This window comes from Mytilus californianus, unplaced genomic scaffold (assembly GCF_021869535.1).
Source record: "Mytilus californianus isolate M0D057914Y unplaced genomic scaffold, xbMytCali1.0.p SCAF_3, whole genome shotgun sequence".
NCBI classification, from domain to species: domain Eukaryota; kingdom Metazoa; phylum Mollusca; class Bivalvia; order Mytilida; family Mytilidae; genus Mytilus; species Mytilus californianus.
In genome coordinates, this window is record NW_026262679.1 from 19,915,604 (window position 1) to 19,929,137 (window position 13,534).

The window sequence follows — 13,534 nt, forward strand, 5'->3', positions numbered from 1 at the left end:
TAGAAATCATATACTAACTGAAGTAAAGGTCATACTTTTTATTTAAATTTCAATTTTAGCCTTGAAAAGAAGTTTAGAACCCTCAAATAATTTCCAAATTATAATTTTTTTATTTTTCCTATAACATTTAAAAACCATTTAATTACCATCCTTATATGATTATTTGTTCAATTTATATTTCATTTATATTCTTTGAACAATTTACATTATTTAAAGGAAAGTAACTTAAAACAGGATGAAACAAGGGAAGTAACCCAAAATTTATTTCAATTATTTTTAAATACACAAAGTTTTTATTACACAACGGCAGTTAGCCTGAGGTAAAAATCGTAGATTACCAGTATGTTTGACACCCAAGCTGGCAAGTGAAGCCATATAATTATGCATGTTCTTTGATTTTCAGGTCAAATATAACTTCAGGTAATGTCAGTTACACCGGATATGTTCAGTACTCTCGGGTTTTTACCTCTATAATAATAAACATCGTAGTAAGAAATGATCAAAAATGGCGGCTGAAATTTTTCACTCATGAAATATTTCATACACAGGATATTTTTCTCTTCAACGGGAGGAAGGGAGAAGACCCCTGAAAACGGGATTATTGTACTCCCGTCGGGAGGTTCATATGTATGTACCTAGTACACAGTCAGAAATAATTATGATTTACCTGGAACACAGCTAGCACTATGCAAGGATTACCTAGTACACAGTCAGAACTAAGTAATGTTTACTTGTAACACAGCTAGCACTATGCAAGGATTACCTAGTACACAGTCAGAACTAAGTAATGTTTACTTGTAACACAGCTGGCACTATGCAAGGATTACCTAGTACACAGTCAGAAATAATTATGATTTACCTGGAACACAGCTAGCACTATGCAAGGATTACCTAGTACACAGTCAGAACTAAGTAATGTTTACTTGTAACACAGCTAGCACTATGCAAGGATTACCTAGTACACAGTCAGAACTAAGTAATGTTTACTTGTAACACAGCTGGCACTATGCAAGGATTACCTAGTACACAGTCAGAAATAATTATGATTTACCTGGAACACAGCTAGCACTATGCAAGGATTACCTAATACAGTCAGAACTAACTAATGTTTACATGGAACACAGCTGGCACTATGCAAGGATTACCTAGTACACAGTCAGAACTAAGTAATAATTACCTGGAACACAGCTAGCACTATGCAAGGATTACCTAATACAGTCAGAACTAAGTAATGTTTACTTGTAACACAGCTAGCACTATGCAAGGATTACCTAGTACACAGTCAGAACTAAGTAATGTTTACTTGTAACACAGCTGGCACTATGCAAGGATTACCTAGTACACAGTCAGAAATAATTATGATTTACCTGGAACACAGCTAGCACTATGCAAGGATTACCTAGTACACAGTCAGAACTAAGTAATGTTTACTTGTAACACAGCTAGCACTATGCAAGGATTACCTAGTACACAGTCAGAACTAAGTAATGTTTACTTGTAACACAGCTGGCACTATGCAAGGATTACCTAGTACACAGTCAGAAATAATTATGATTTACCTGGAACACAGCTAGCACTATGCAAGGATTACCTAATACAGTCAGAACTAACTAATGTTTACATGGAACACAGCTGGCACTATGCAAGGATTACCTAGTACACAGTCAGAACTAAGTAATGTTTACTTGTAACACAGCTGGCACTATGCAAGGATTACCTAGTACACAGTCAGAAATAATTATGATTTACCTGGAACACAGCTAGCACTATGCAAGGATTACCTAATACAGTCAGAACTAACTAATGTTTACATGGAACACAGCTGGCACTATGCAAGGATTACCTAGTACACAGTCAGAACTAAGTAATAATTACCTGGAACACAGCTGGCACTATGCAAGGATTACATAGTACACAGTCAGAACTAATTAATGTTTACCTGGAACACAGCTGGCACTATGCAAGGATTACCTAGTACACAGTCAGAACTAAGTAATAATTACCTGGAACACAGCTGGCACTATGCAAGGATTACCTACTACAAAGTCAGAACTAAGTAATTATTACCTGGAACACAGCTGGCACTATGCAAGGATTACCTAGTACACAGTCAGAACTAATTAATGTTTACCTGGAACACAGCTGGCACTATGCAAGGATTACCTAGTACACAGTCAGAACTAAGTAATAATTACCTGGAACACAGCTGGCACTATGCAAGGATTACCTACTACAAAGTCAGAACTAAGTAATTATTACCTGGAACACAGCTGGCACTATGCAAGGATTACCTAGTACACAGTCGGAACTAATTAATAATTACCTGGAACACAGCTGGCACTATGCAAGGATTACCTACTACAAAGTCAGAACTAAGTAATAATTACCTGGAACACAGCTGGCACTATGCAAGGATTACCTACTACAAAGTCAGAACTAAGTAATTATTACCTGGAACACAGCTGGCACTATGCAAGGATTACCTAGTACACAGTCAGAACTAATTAATGTTTACCTGGAACACAGCTGGCACTATGCAAGGATTACCTACTACAAAGTCAGAACTAAGTAATTATTACCTGGAACACAGCTGGCACTATGCAAGGATTACCTAGTACACAGTCAGAACTAATTAATGTTTACCTGGAACACAGCTGGCACTATGCAAGGATTACCTACTACAAAGTCAGAACTAAGTAATTATTACCTGGAACACAGCTGGCACTATGCAAGGATTACCTAGTACACAGTCAGAACTAATTAATGTTTACCTGGAACACAGCTGGCACTATGCAAGGATTACCTACTACAAAGTCAGAACTAAGTAATTATTACCTGGAACACAGCTGGCACTATGCAAGGATTACCTACTACAAAGTCAGAACTAAGTAATTATTACCTGGAACACAGCTGGCACTATGCAAGGATTACCTAGTACACAGTCAGAACTAATTAATGTTTACCTGGAACACAGCTGGCACTATGCAAGGATTACCTACTACAAAGTCAGAACTAAGTAATTATTACCTGGAACACAGCTGGCACTATGCAAGGATTACCTAGTACACAGTCAGAACTAATTAATGTTTACCTGGAACACAGCTGGCACTATGCAAGGATTACCTACTACAAAGTCAGAACTAAGTAATTATTACCTGGAACACAGCTGGCACTATGCAAGGATTACCTAGTACACAGTCAGAACTAATTAATGTTTACCTGGAACACAGCTGGCACTATGCAAGGATTACCTACTACAAAGTCAGAACTAAGTAATTATTACCTGGAACACAGCTGGCACTATGCAAGGATTACCTAGTACACAGTCAGAACTAATTAATGTTTACCTGGAACACAGCTGGCACTATGCAAGGATTACCTACTACAAAGTCAGAACTAAGTAATTATTACCTGGAACACAGCTGGCACTATGCAAGGATTACCTACTACAAAGTCAGAACTAAGTAATTATTACCTGGAACACAGCTGGCACTATGCAAGGATTACCTAGTACACAGTCAGAACTAATTAATGTTTACCTGGAACACAGCTGGCACTATGCAAGGATTACCTACTACAAAGTCAGAACTAAGTAATTATTACCTGGAACACAGCTGGCACTATGCAAGGATTACCTAGTACACAGTCAGAACTAATTAATGTTTACCTGGAACACAGCTGGCACTATGCAAGGATTACCTAGTACACAGTCAGAACTAATTAATGTTTACCTGGAACACAGCTGGCACTATGCAAGGATTACCTACTACAAAGTCAGAACTAAGTAATTATTACCTGGAACACAGCTGGCACTATGCAAGGATTACCTACTACAAAGTCAGAACTAAGTAATTATTACCTGGAACACAGCTGGCACTATGCAAGGATTACCTAGTACACAGTCAGAACTAAGTAATGATTACTTGGAACACAGCTGGCACTATGCAAGGATTACCTAGTACACAGTCAGAACTAATTAATGTTTACTTGTAACACAGCTGGCACTATGCAAGGATTACCTACTACAAAGTCAGAACTAAGTAATTATTACCTGGAACACAGCTGGCACTATGCAAGGATTACCTAGTACACAGTCAGAACTTATTAATGTTTACCTGGAACACAGCTGGCACTATGCAAGGATTACCTACTACAAAGTCAGAACTAAGTAATTATTACCTGGAACACAGCTGGCACTATGCAAGGATTACCTAGTACACAGTCAGAACTAATTAATGTTTACCTGGAACACAGCTGGCACTATGCAATAATTTCCTTGAACACAGCAAGAACTAAGTAATGATTACTCAATAAGGAACACAGCCAGAACTATGTAATGATTAACTGTAACAGTCCGAACTGTAATGATTAACTGGAACACACCTAGAACTATGTAATTCTCAGAAACTTGCACAGTAAGAACTCTATACTGGTTAACTAAATTACTATGTTATGATTACCATGCAGACAGCCTGAACTTTTACTTTATTGCTTACCAAATTAACAGTAAACATAAAAAATTTGTAAGGGTTCCGCGGAACCCAGTGTCTCGCCTACTTTTGGTGTTAATCGTAGGCTCAACAAAAATGAGGAAAAAAATTGATAAAAATATTCCTCTCGATACTATCTTTTGATTGTAAGAAGCTTCTGTCCAAGTTTGGTAAAAATCCAGGATAGTTTATCAATCTAATAAATGTTTTAAAAACTTAAACTGCAGAATGTATGTACTGTTGACTGGAAGAAAAACTAAGTCCATTTATAAGTAAAATACAGAAAAAATGGAACAAAATTTTATCAAAATTTCCTTCTAGATACTAGCTTTTGATCATAAACAAGCTTCTGTCCAAGTGTGGTACAAATCCAGGATAGTTTAAGAAAGTTGTTAAAATTTTAAAAACTTTAACCACAGAGTGAATGTAATGTTAACTGGCAGAAAAACTAAGTCCATTTATAAGTAAAATACGGAAAAAATGGAATTTTTTTTTTACAAAATTTACTTTGGATACTATCTTATGATCATAAACAAGCTTCTTTCCAAGTTTGGTAGAAATCCAGGATAGTTTAAGGAAGTTATTAAAATTTCAAAAACTTTAACCACAGAGTGAATGTAATGTTTCCTGGCAGAAAAACTAAGTCCACTTATAAGTAAAATACGGAAAAAATGGAATTTTTTTTTTACAAAATTTACTTTTGAATATAATCTTATGATCATAAACAAGCTTCTGTCCAAGTTTGGTAGAAATCCAGGATAGTTTAAGAAAGTTATTAAAATTTCAAAAACTTTAACCACAGAGTGAATGTAATGTTTCCTGGCAGAAAAACTAAGTCCACTTATAAGTAAAATACGGAAAAAATGGAATTTTTTTTTTACAAAATTTACTTTTGAATATTATCTTATGATCATAAACAAGCTTCTGTCCAAGTTTGGTAGAAATCCAGGATAGTTTAAGAAAGTTATTAAAATTTCAAAAACTTTAACCACACAGTGAATATTTGTGGACGCCGCCGCCGACGACGACGACGACGACGACGACGCCGACGGAATGTAGGATCGCTATGTCTCGCTTTTTCGACAAAAGTCGAAGGCTCGACAAAAATTGGCTGGGACACAAGAGTAAGAACTAAGAAAATTTCTTACCTGGAATAAACAGAGCTAGAACTGTGAATGTCAAAGGAAACCAAATTTCACTGCCAGAGAAATAGTCATATGTCTGCCAAGGTACACAGTTCTCAATGATTGTACGGTTAATACCATTGTTTAGTGGAACAGATACTGCAGTATTTATATTTAACTGAGCAGGTTGTGGACATGGATCACTGTTTCCTGCAATTAAATTTATTTTTAAAGATATTTCATTGCTTAAGGGAGTGGGTGTTGCAGAACTGTTGTTTTACTGTAAATTCAGAATTATTGTGTGCATTTAATGCATGGACAAAAATGCCAGATTAATTATTGCATTGTCAGGAAAATCTGCATTCAGCTATATGTATCAGAATGCAAGTTCTTATTATTGCAATACTCACCCAGTCGCATTATTCGCATTAATAAAACAATCGCAATATTTTCTAAATTTACAGTATCTGTATTATATAACAGTTAATGAAAAGATGCAATTAATAGAAAGTTTCCACAAACTGTAATTTATGAAAGGGTAGATATGATTTCTTCTGAAGAACTTAAATATTTACAGAACCAAGGGAGGAGTTTACAATTCATAAAATAATTAAAATATTGAGATTTGAAAAAAATAAAACTAGAGGCTCTCAAGAGCCTGTGTCGCTCACCTGTATCTACTGTGTTTTTGGAAATCATGTAAAATAAGGTTTAAATCATAATAAAAAGTATTAGATACCCTAAGTTTGGTTTAATTTGGCCCAGTAGTTTAATTAAAAGCAGAAGATTTTTGAAAAAAGTTTACAAAAATTACCAAAAAATTGCAGAAAATGACTTTAAAGGACAATAACTCCAATAAAATGTCAATTGACAATTTTGGTCATGTTGACTTATTTGTAGATCTTACTTTGCTGAACATATTGCTGTTTACAGTTTATCTCTATCTAAAATAATATTCAAAATAACCAAAAACTGCAAAATTTCCTTAAAATTACCAATTCAGGGCAGCAACCCAACAACTGGTTGTCTGATTCGTCTGAAAATTCCAATGCAGGTAGACCTTAACCCTGATGAACATTTTTACCCCTGTCAGATTTGCTCTAAATGCTCTGGTTTCAGAGCTAAAAGCCAAAAACTGCTTTTTACCCCTATGTTCTATTTTTCCAAGTCAGGAAAATGGCCATTGTTATATTATAGTTGTTTCTGTGTGTGTTACATTTTAATGTTGTGTTTTTGTTGTGTCGTTAATCTCCTCTTATATTTGATGCGTTTCCCTCAGTTTTAGTTTGTAACCCGGATTTGTTTTTATCTCTATCGATTTATGAGTTTCGAACAGCGGTGTACTACTGTTGCCTTTATTTAGCCATGTTGGCCATGTTGGTTGGTAGGCGGGGTCATCGGACATATTTTTTAAACAAGATACCCTAATGATGATTGTGGCCAAGATTGGTAAAATTTGTCTCAGTAGTTAAAAGGGGAGGAGATTTTTGAAAAAGATCACAAAAATTTAGGAAAAATTGTTAAAAATTGACTTTAAAGAGCAATAACTCCTTAAGGGGTCAATTGACAATTTTGGTCATGTTTAACTTATTTGTAGATCTTACTTTGCTGAACATTATTGTTGTTTACAGTTTATCTCTATCTATAATAATATTCAAGATAATAACCAAAAACTGCAAAATTTCCTTAAAATTACAAATTCAGGGGCAGCAACCCTCCAACGGGTTGTCTGATGCATCTGAAAATTCGTCAGGGATAGATCTTCGCCTGATGAACATTTTAATCCCATGTCAGATTTGCTCTAAATGCTTTGGTTTCAGAGATAAAAGCCAAAAACTGCATTTAACCCCTATGGTCTATTTTTAGCCATGGCGGCCATGTTTTTTGACGAAACAGAAAATAACACACAAAGTATATTCTAGATACCCTAAGGATAATTCATCTTAAGTTTGGTTGGAATTGGTTCTGTAGTTTAAGAGGAGAAGATGTTTGAAATAGTTTACACCGGACGGATGACAACGACGACGACGGACGCAAAGTGATGGCAAAAGCTCACATTTCCTTTGGAAAGGTGAGCTAAAAATGAGTCTAAACCACAGTACCGCTGTGTATAAAGACATCCTGCTGAACTTCTCTGTTATTGACATTGACGCCTGACTGACCATCGACCTTGACATTTGTCACTAAAGCAATTACTCCACCCAATGTCATGGAATTTAGCTCATTCAATTCAGTATCACTGAACAAACTGAAAACAAAATGGAAAAAGTATTTTAACATGCTTTAACTACCAGTAATATAAACATGTAAAAAATGAAAAATATAAGTATCTTAGAGAAGAAGATTCTATAACCTTGATGCTAATGCCAATGTAACTCAGTGCTAACTATCAAGTATGTCCCGTCAATTGCAACTGGGTCAATATCCCTAATGCGCCTCAAAAGTTGTGCGTAAACAAAAAATCTTGGTGTAGTGATATTGGACATGTTTCAATTCTTAACAAGTGACTGAGCTGAACTATTTGTGCTGATTTGGAGAGCAGAGGATCATAGCATAAAGGTGTAACAAGAGTGCACACACTGAAATGTCTTGCCTACTATACTGACCATTGATTTTATGTTGATAGTCCTTCATATAAATGTTTTCTACAAGTATCACATTAACATTTATGATCCAAGAAAATGAGGTCAAGGTCAGATAAACCAAGCCGGAAATACATGTACACCTTTAATACAATCATTCCATACACAGAATATAGATGACCTATTGCTTATAGTATAAAAGAAACAGACCAAACCATGGAAATTCTATACTGACCAATGAACCATGAAAATGAAGTCAAGGTCAGATGAACCCTGCCAGACAGACATGTAAACTTTAAAATCATTCCATGCATCAAATATAGTTGACATATTGCTTAAAGTATCTAAGAAACAAAGTTAACCAGGAAAACTGAACATTGACCAATCAACCATGGAAATGAGGTCAAGGTCAGATGATACCTGCCAGACAGACATATACACCTTACAATCATTCCATACACCAAATATAGTTGACCTATTGCTTAAAGTTTAAGAAAAACAGACCAAAACACAAAAACTTAACATAAGAAATGAACCATGAAAATGAGGTCAAGGTCAAATAAAACCTGCCAGACTGACATGTACATCGTAAAATATTTCCATACACCAAATATAGTTGACCTACTGCATGCAGTATTAGAAAAACAGACCAAACCACAAAAACTTAACATTGAGCAATGAACCGTGAAAATGAGGTCAAGGTCAAGGTCAAATAAAACCTGCCAGACTGACATGTACATCGTAAAATATTTCCATACACCAAATATAGTTGACCTACTGCATACAGTATTAGAAAAACAGACCAAAACACAAAAACTTAACATTGAGCAATGAACCGTGAAAATGAGGTCAAGGTCAAGGTCAAATAAAACCTGCCAGACTGACATGTACATTGTAAAATATTTCCATACACCAAATATAATTCACCTACTGCATACAGTATTAGAAAAACAGACCAAAACACAAAAACTTAACATTGAGCAATGAACCGTGAAAATGAGGTCAAGGTCAAATAAAACCTGCAAGACTGACATGTACATCGTAAAATATTTCCATATACCAAATATAGATGACCTACTGCATACAGTATTAGAAAAACAGATTAAACACAAAAACTAAACTATGACCACTGAACCATGAAAATGAGGTCAAGGTCAGATGACACCTGCCAGTTGGACATGTACACCTTACAATCATTACATAGACCAAATATAGTAGACCTATTGCTTATAGTATCTGAGATATGGACTTGACCATGAAAACTTAACCTTGTTCACTGATCCATGAAATGAGGTCGAGGTCAAGTGAAAACTGTCTGACAGGAATGAGGACCTTGCAAGGTACGCACATACCAAATACAGTTATCCTATTACTCATAATAAGAGAGAAATTAACATTACAAAAAATCTTTTTCAAGTAGTCACTGAACCATGAAAATGAGGTCAAGGACAGTGGACATATAACAGACGGAAACTTCATATCATAAGGCATCTTATTTAACATATGAAGCATTCAGGTCTTCTACCTTCTGAAATATTAAGCTTTTAAGAAGTTAGTTAATGCTGCCACCGGATCACTATCCCCATGTCGAGCTTTCTGCGACAAAAGTCGCAGGCTCGACAAAAACTATGGAGTTATTAAATGTATGCATTAGAACTACATTTTCAAAGAACTTTATATATTGAGTGAAAGAGGGATTTTTTACCTCGAGAAGCCGCATCACAAAAGACTTTTCGGGGTTTGCTAAATTAGGGAAAAACGAATCTCACTTCATACCCAGAAAATTTAACCACAGATGTGAAAATGTCTCAGCTTCAAAACAAGCCATCATACAAATCCAAGTTTATGATATGATCAGAGGAATTGAGGAAAAGGCTACCATTATCGCCTACCTGAAATGAATTGCGTATCTGTACCCATGTAAGCCAAAAAAAAAACTTAGTGATCAATTGTTTGAATGGACCTCATTATAATCCATAACATGTCTACTAAATGAAAAAATCATTTCTATTTGATTTGAAGCTGTTTAAGATCTGTACCTTAAAACAAAAATAAACCAGAACAGACAAACAAACACAAGTGAAATGCTGATGACAAGGAATTAAAACTTGGGACAAAGTTGCAAAGAAGCTATTAATTAAATGGAGATAGCCAACATTTTATGAGAAATTCAGAGTTAATTACCCAATTAATTTTCCAGTTTTTTTCTCTTTTAAGAATTCTAGAAAAATATGTGAACTGAGCCAAGTTCACATCCCTGCTCATCTATTTGACATATAGATATAGCAAAGTCTATATGCTTTACTACTGAAAACAAAACTCCATCACATGAAATATATGTAACAGGTTAATCCCAATTTATTACTTTCACACAATTTATTTTCAAATGTGAAAACTTTGTCAATGTTATGATGTTTGTTCCGTCCAAACAGAAGTTCTGTGGAAACTTTGTTATAAACAATGCCATAATATCTGTTCCTGTTAGAACAAACATTCTATACCCTTTATTCTGTTAAAAACAAATATTGTAATGTTTGTTCCATCTGAAATAGTACTACAGAATATTTCTTCCCCTTGGAAGTTATATCATAAAGGAACTTCTATTTTTTGACAACTTATCCATTTTCTCTATACTCACACTAAAAATTTAAAACTTTTCCTATTCTCATACCATAAAGTGAAAACTTTCCCATTTTTCCTATTTTCATACCATAATGTGAAAAGTTACCCATTTTCCCTATTCTCACACCATACTGATAATGTGAAAACTTACCCATTTTTCCTATTTTCATACCATAAAGTGAAAAATTACCCATTTTTCCTATTCTCATACCATAATGTGAAAACTTACCCATTTTTCCTATTCTCATACCATAATGTCAAAAATTACCAATTTTTCCTATTCTCATACCATTATGTGAAAACTTACCCATTTTTCCTATTCTCATACCATAATGTGAAAACTTATCCATTTTCATATTCTTATACCATAATGTGAAAACTTACCCATTTTTTGAATTCTCATACAATAATGTAAAAACTTACCCAGTTTTTGTTTTCTCACACCATAATGTGAAAACTTACCCATTTTTCCTATTCTCATACCATAATGTGAAAACTTACCCATTTTTCCTATTCTCATACCATTATGTGAAAACTTACCCATTTTCCCTATTCTCATATCATAATGTAAAAATTTACCAATTTTTCCTATTCTCATACCATTATGTGAAAACTTACCCATTTTTCCTATTCTCATACCATTATGTGAAAACTTACCCATTTTCCCTATTCTCATATCATAATGTGAAAATTTACCCATTTTTCCTATTCTCATACCATTATGTGAAAACTTACCCATTTTTCATATTCTCATACCATTATGTCAAAACTTACCCATTTTTCATATTCTCATACAATAATGCGAAAACTTACCCATTGTTTCCTATACTCATACCATAATGTGAAAACTTATCCATTGTTTCCTATACTCATACCATAATGTGAAAACTTACCCATTGTTTCCTATACTCATACCATAATGTGAAAACTTACCCATTGTTTCCTATACTCATACCATAATGTGAAAACTTACCCATTGTTTCCTATACTCATACCATAATGTGAAAACTTACCCATTTTTCCTATTCTCATACCATTATGTGAAAACACCCATTTTCCCTATTCTCATATCATAATGTGAAAATTTACCCATTTTTCCTATTCTCATACCATTATGTGAAAACTTACCCATTTTTCATATTCTCATACCATAATGTGAAAACTTACCCATTTTTCCTATTCTCATACATTATGTGAAAACTTACCCATTTTCCCTATTCTCATATCATAATGTGAAAATTTACCCATTTTTCCTATTCTCATACCATTATGTGAAAACTTACCCATTTTTCATATTCTCATACCATTATGTCAAAACTTACCCATTTTTCATATTCTCATACCATAATGTGAAAACTTACTTATTGTTTCCTATACTCATACAATAATGCGAAAACTTACCCATTGTTTCCTATACTCATACCATAATGTGAAAACTTATCCATTGTTTCCTATACTCATACCATAATGTGAAAACTTACTCATTGTTTCCTATACTCATACCATAATGTGAAAACTTACCCATTTTTCATATTGTCATACCATAATGTGAAAACTTACCCATTTTTCCTATTCTCATACTATTATGTGAAAACTTACCCATTGTTTCCTATACTCATACCATAATGTGAAAACTTACCCATTGTTTCCTATACTCATACCATAATGTGAAAACTTATCCATTGTTTCCTATACTCGTACCATAAAGTGGAAACTTACTTATTGTTTCCTATACTCATACCATAATGTGAAAACTTACCCCTTGTTTCCTATACTCATACCATAATGTGAAAACTTACCAATTGTTTTATATACTCATACCATAATGTGAAAACTTACCCATTGTTTCCTATACTCATACCATAATGTGAAAACTTACCCATTGTTTCCTATACTCATACCATAATGTGAAAACTTACCCATTGTTTCCTATACTCATACCATAATGTGAAAACTTACCCATTGTTTCCTATACTCATACCATAATGTGAAAACTTACCCATTGTTTCCTATACTCATACCATAATGTGAAAACTTACCCATTATCCCTATTCTCATACCAAAACCTATCTCCATCTCTGATTCTACGGAACTGATCTAGAGTTATTTCTGTAAACAATGGTCCTGGTCCATCTAATGTGGTCTCAATCAACCCACCAACAAATAAATCAACGTCATTTGGAGCTGAGTCATTGAGACCCTCATCTTTATACAGTTTTTTAAGATTCTGTATAGCCTACAAAATAAATTGAAGATGTGTCATGTTGAGTGTATCTGTACACGTTTCAGACATTGTAGAGCTATTTCCCTACATAATTACTGAACCTTCTGAGGAAGATTTTTCCTTTAACAGATTCAACTCCATGTATACTTTTTGTTGTTGAAATACTAGAATTTGAAGATGACAGTACAGGGTGACAAATTATAATTCTAACCTAAAATGATTATCAAAAGAGCTTCGAACTTATGTTTTTCCTGCCTGTGTTGGAAAGAAGTCTATTTGTTACTTCCATAGCATGCTATTTGCATAATATTACAAATTTAAGAGCAGATGTTATCCCTTTTCTTAAAAAAAATTACTCATATTTCCTTTAATTATTTGTTTTGATTACTCTGACTATGTGTATATATAAATGCTAGTCTCAGATGCATGCTATGCAACAAAACCTGATGACATATCTATGTATAATTGATTACATACAGTAGTGTACGGTAA

General features: G+C 34.2%; 1 protein-coding gene across 1 annotated transcript in view; it reads right to left on the reverse strand.

Annotated features, from left to right (window-relative positions):
- The window catches only part of LOC127734067 (dual oxidase 2-like), a 66,111-nt gene that overhangs the window by 24,387 nt on the left and 28,190 nt on the right, over positions 1-13,534 (reverse strand). Inside the window, exons 12-14 of the mRNA XM_052243693.1 lie at positions 12,858-13,054; positions 7,717-7,862; positions 5,639-5,824 (exon numbers count right to left, since the gene is read on the reverse strand). Coding sequence (XP_052099653.1) covers positions 5,639-5,824; positions 7,717-7,862; positions 12,858-13,054 — 529 coding nt within the window. The remainder of the gene's footprint in view (positions 1-5,638; positions 5,825-7,716; positions 7,863-12,857; positions 13,055-13,534) is intronic.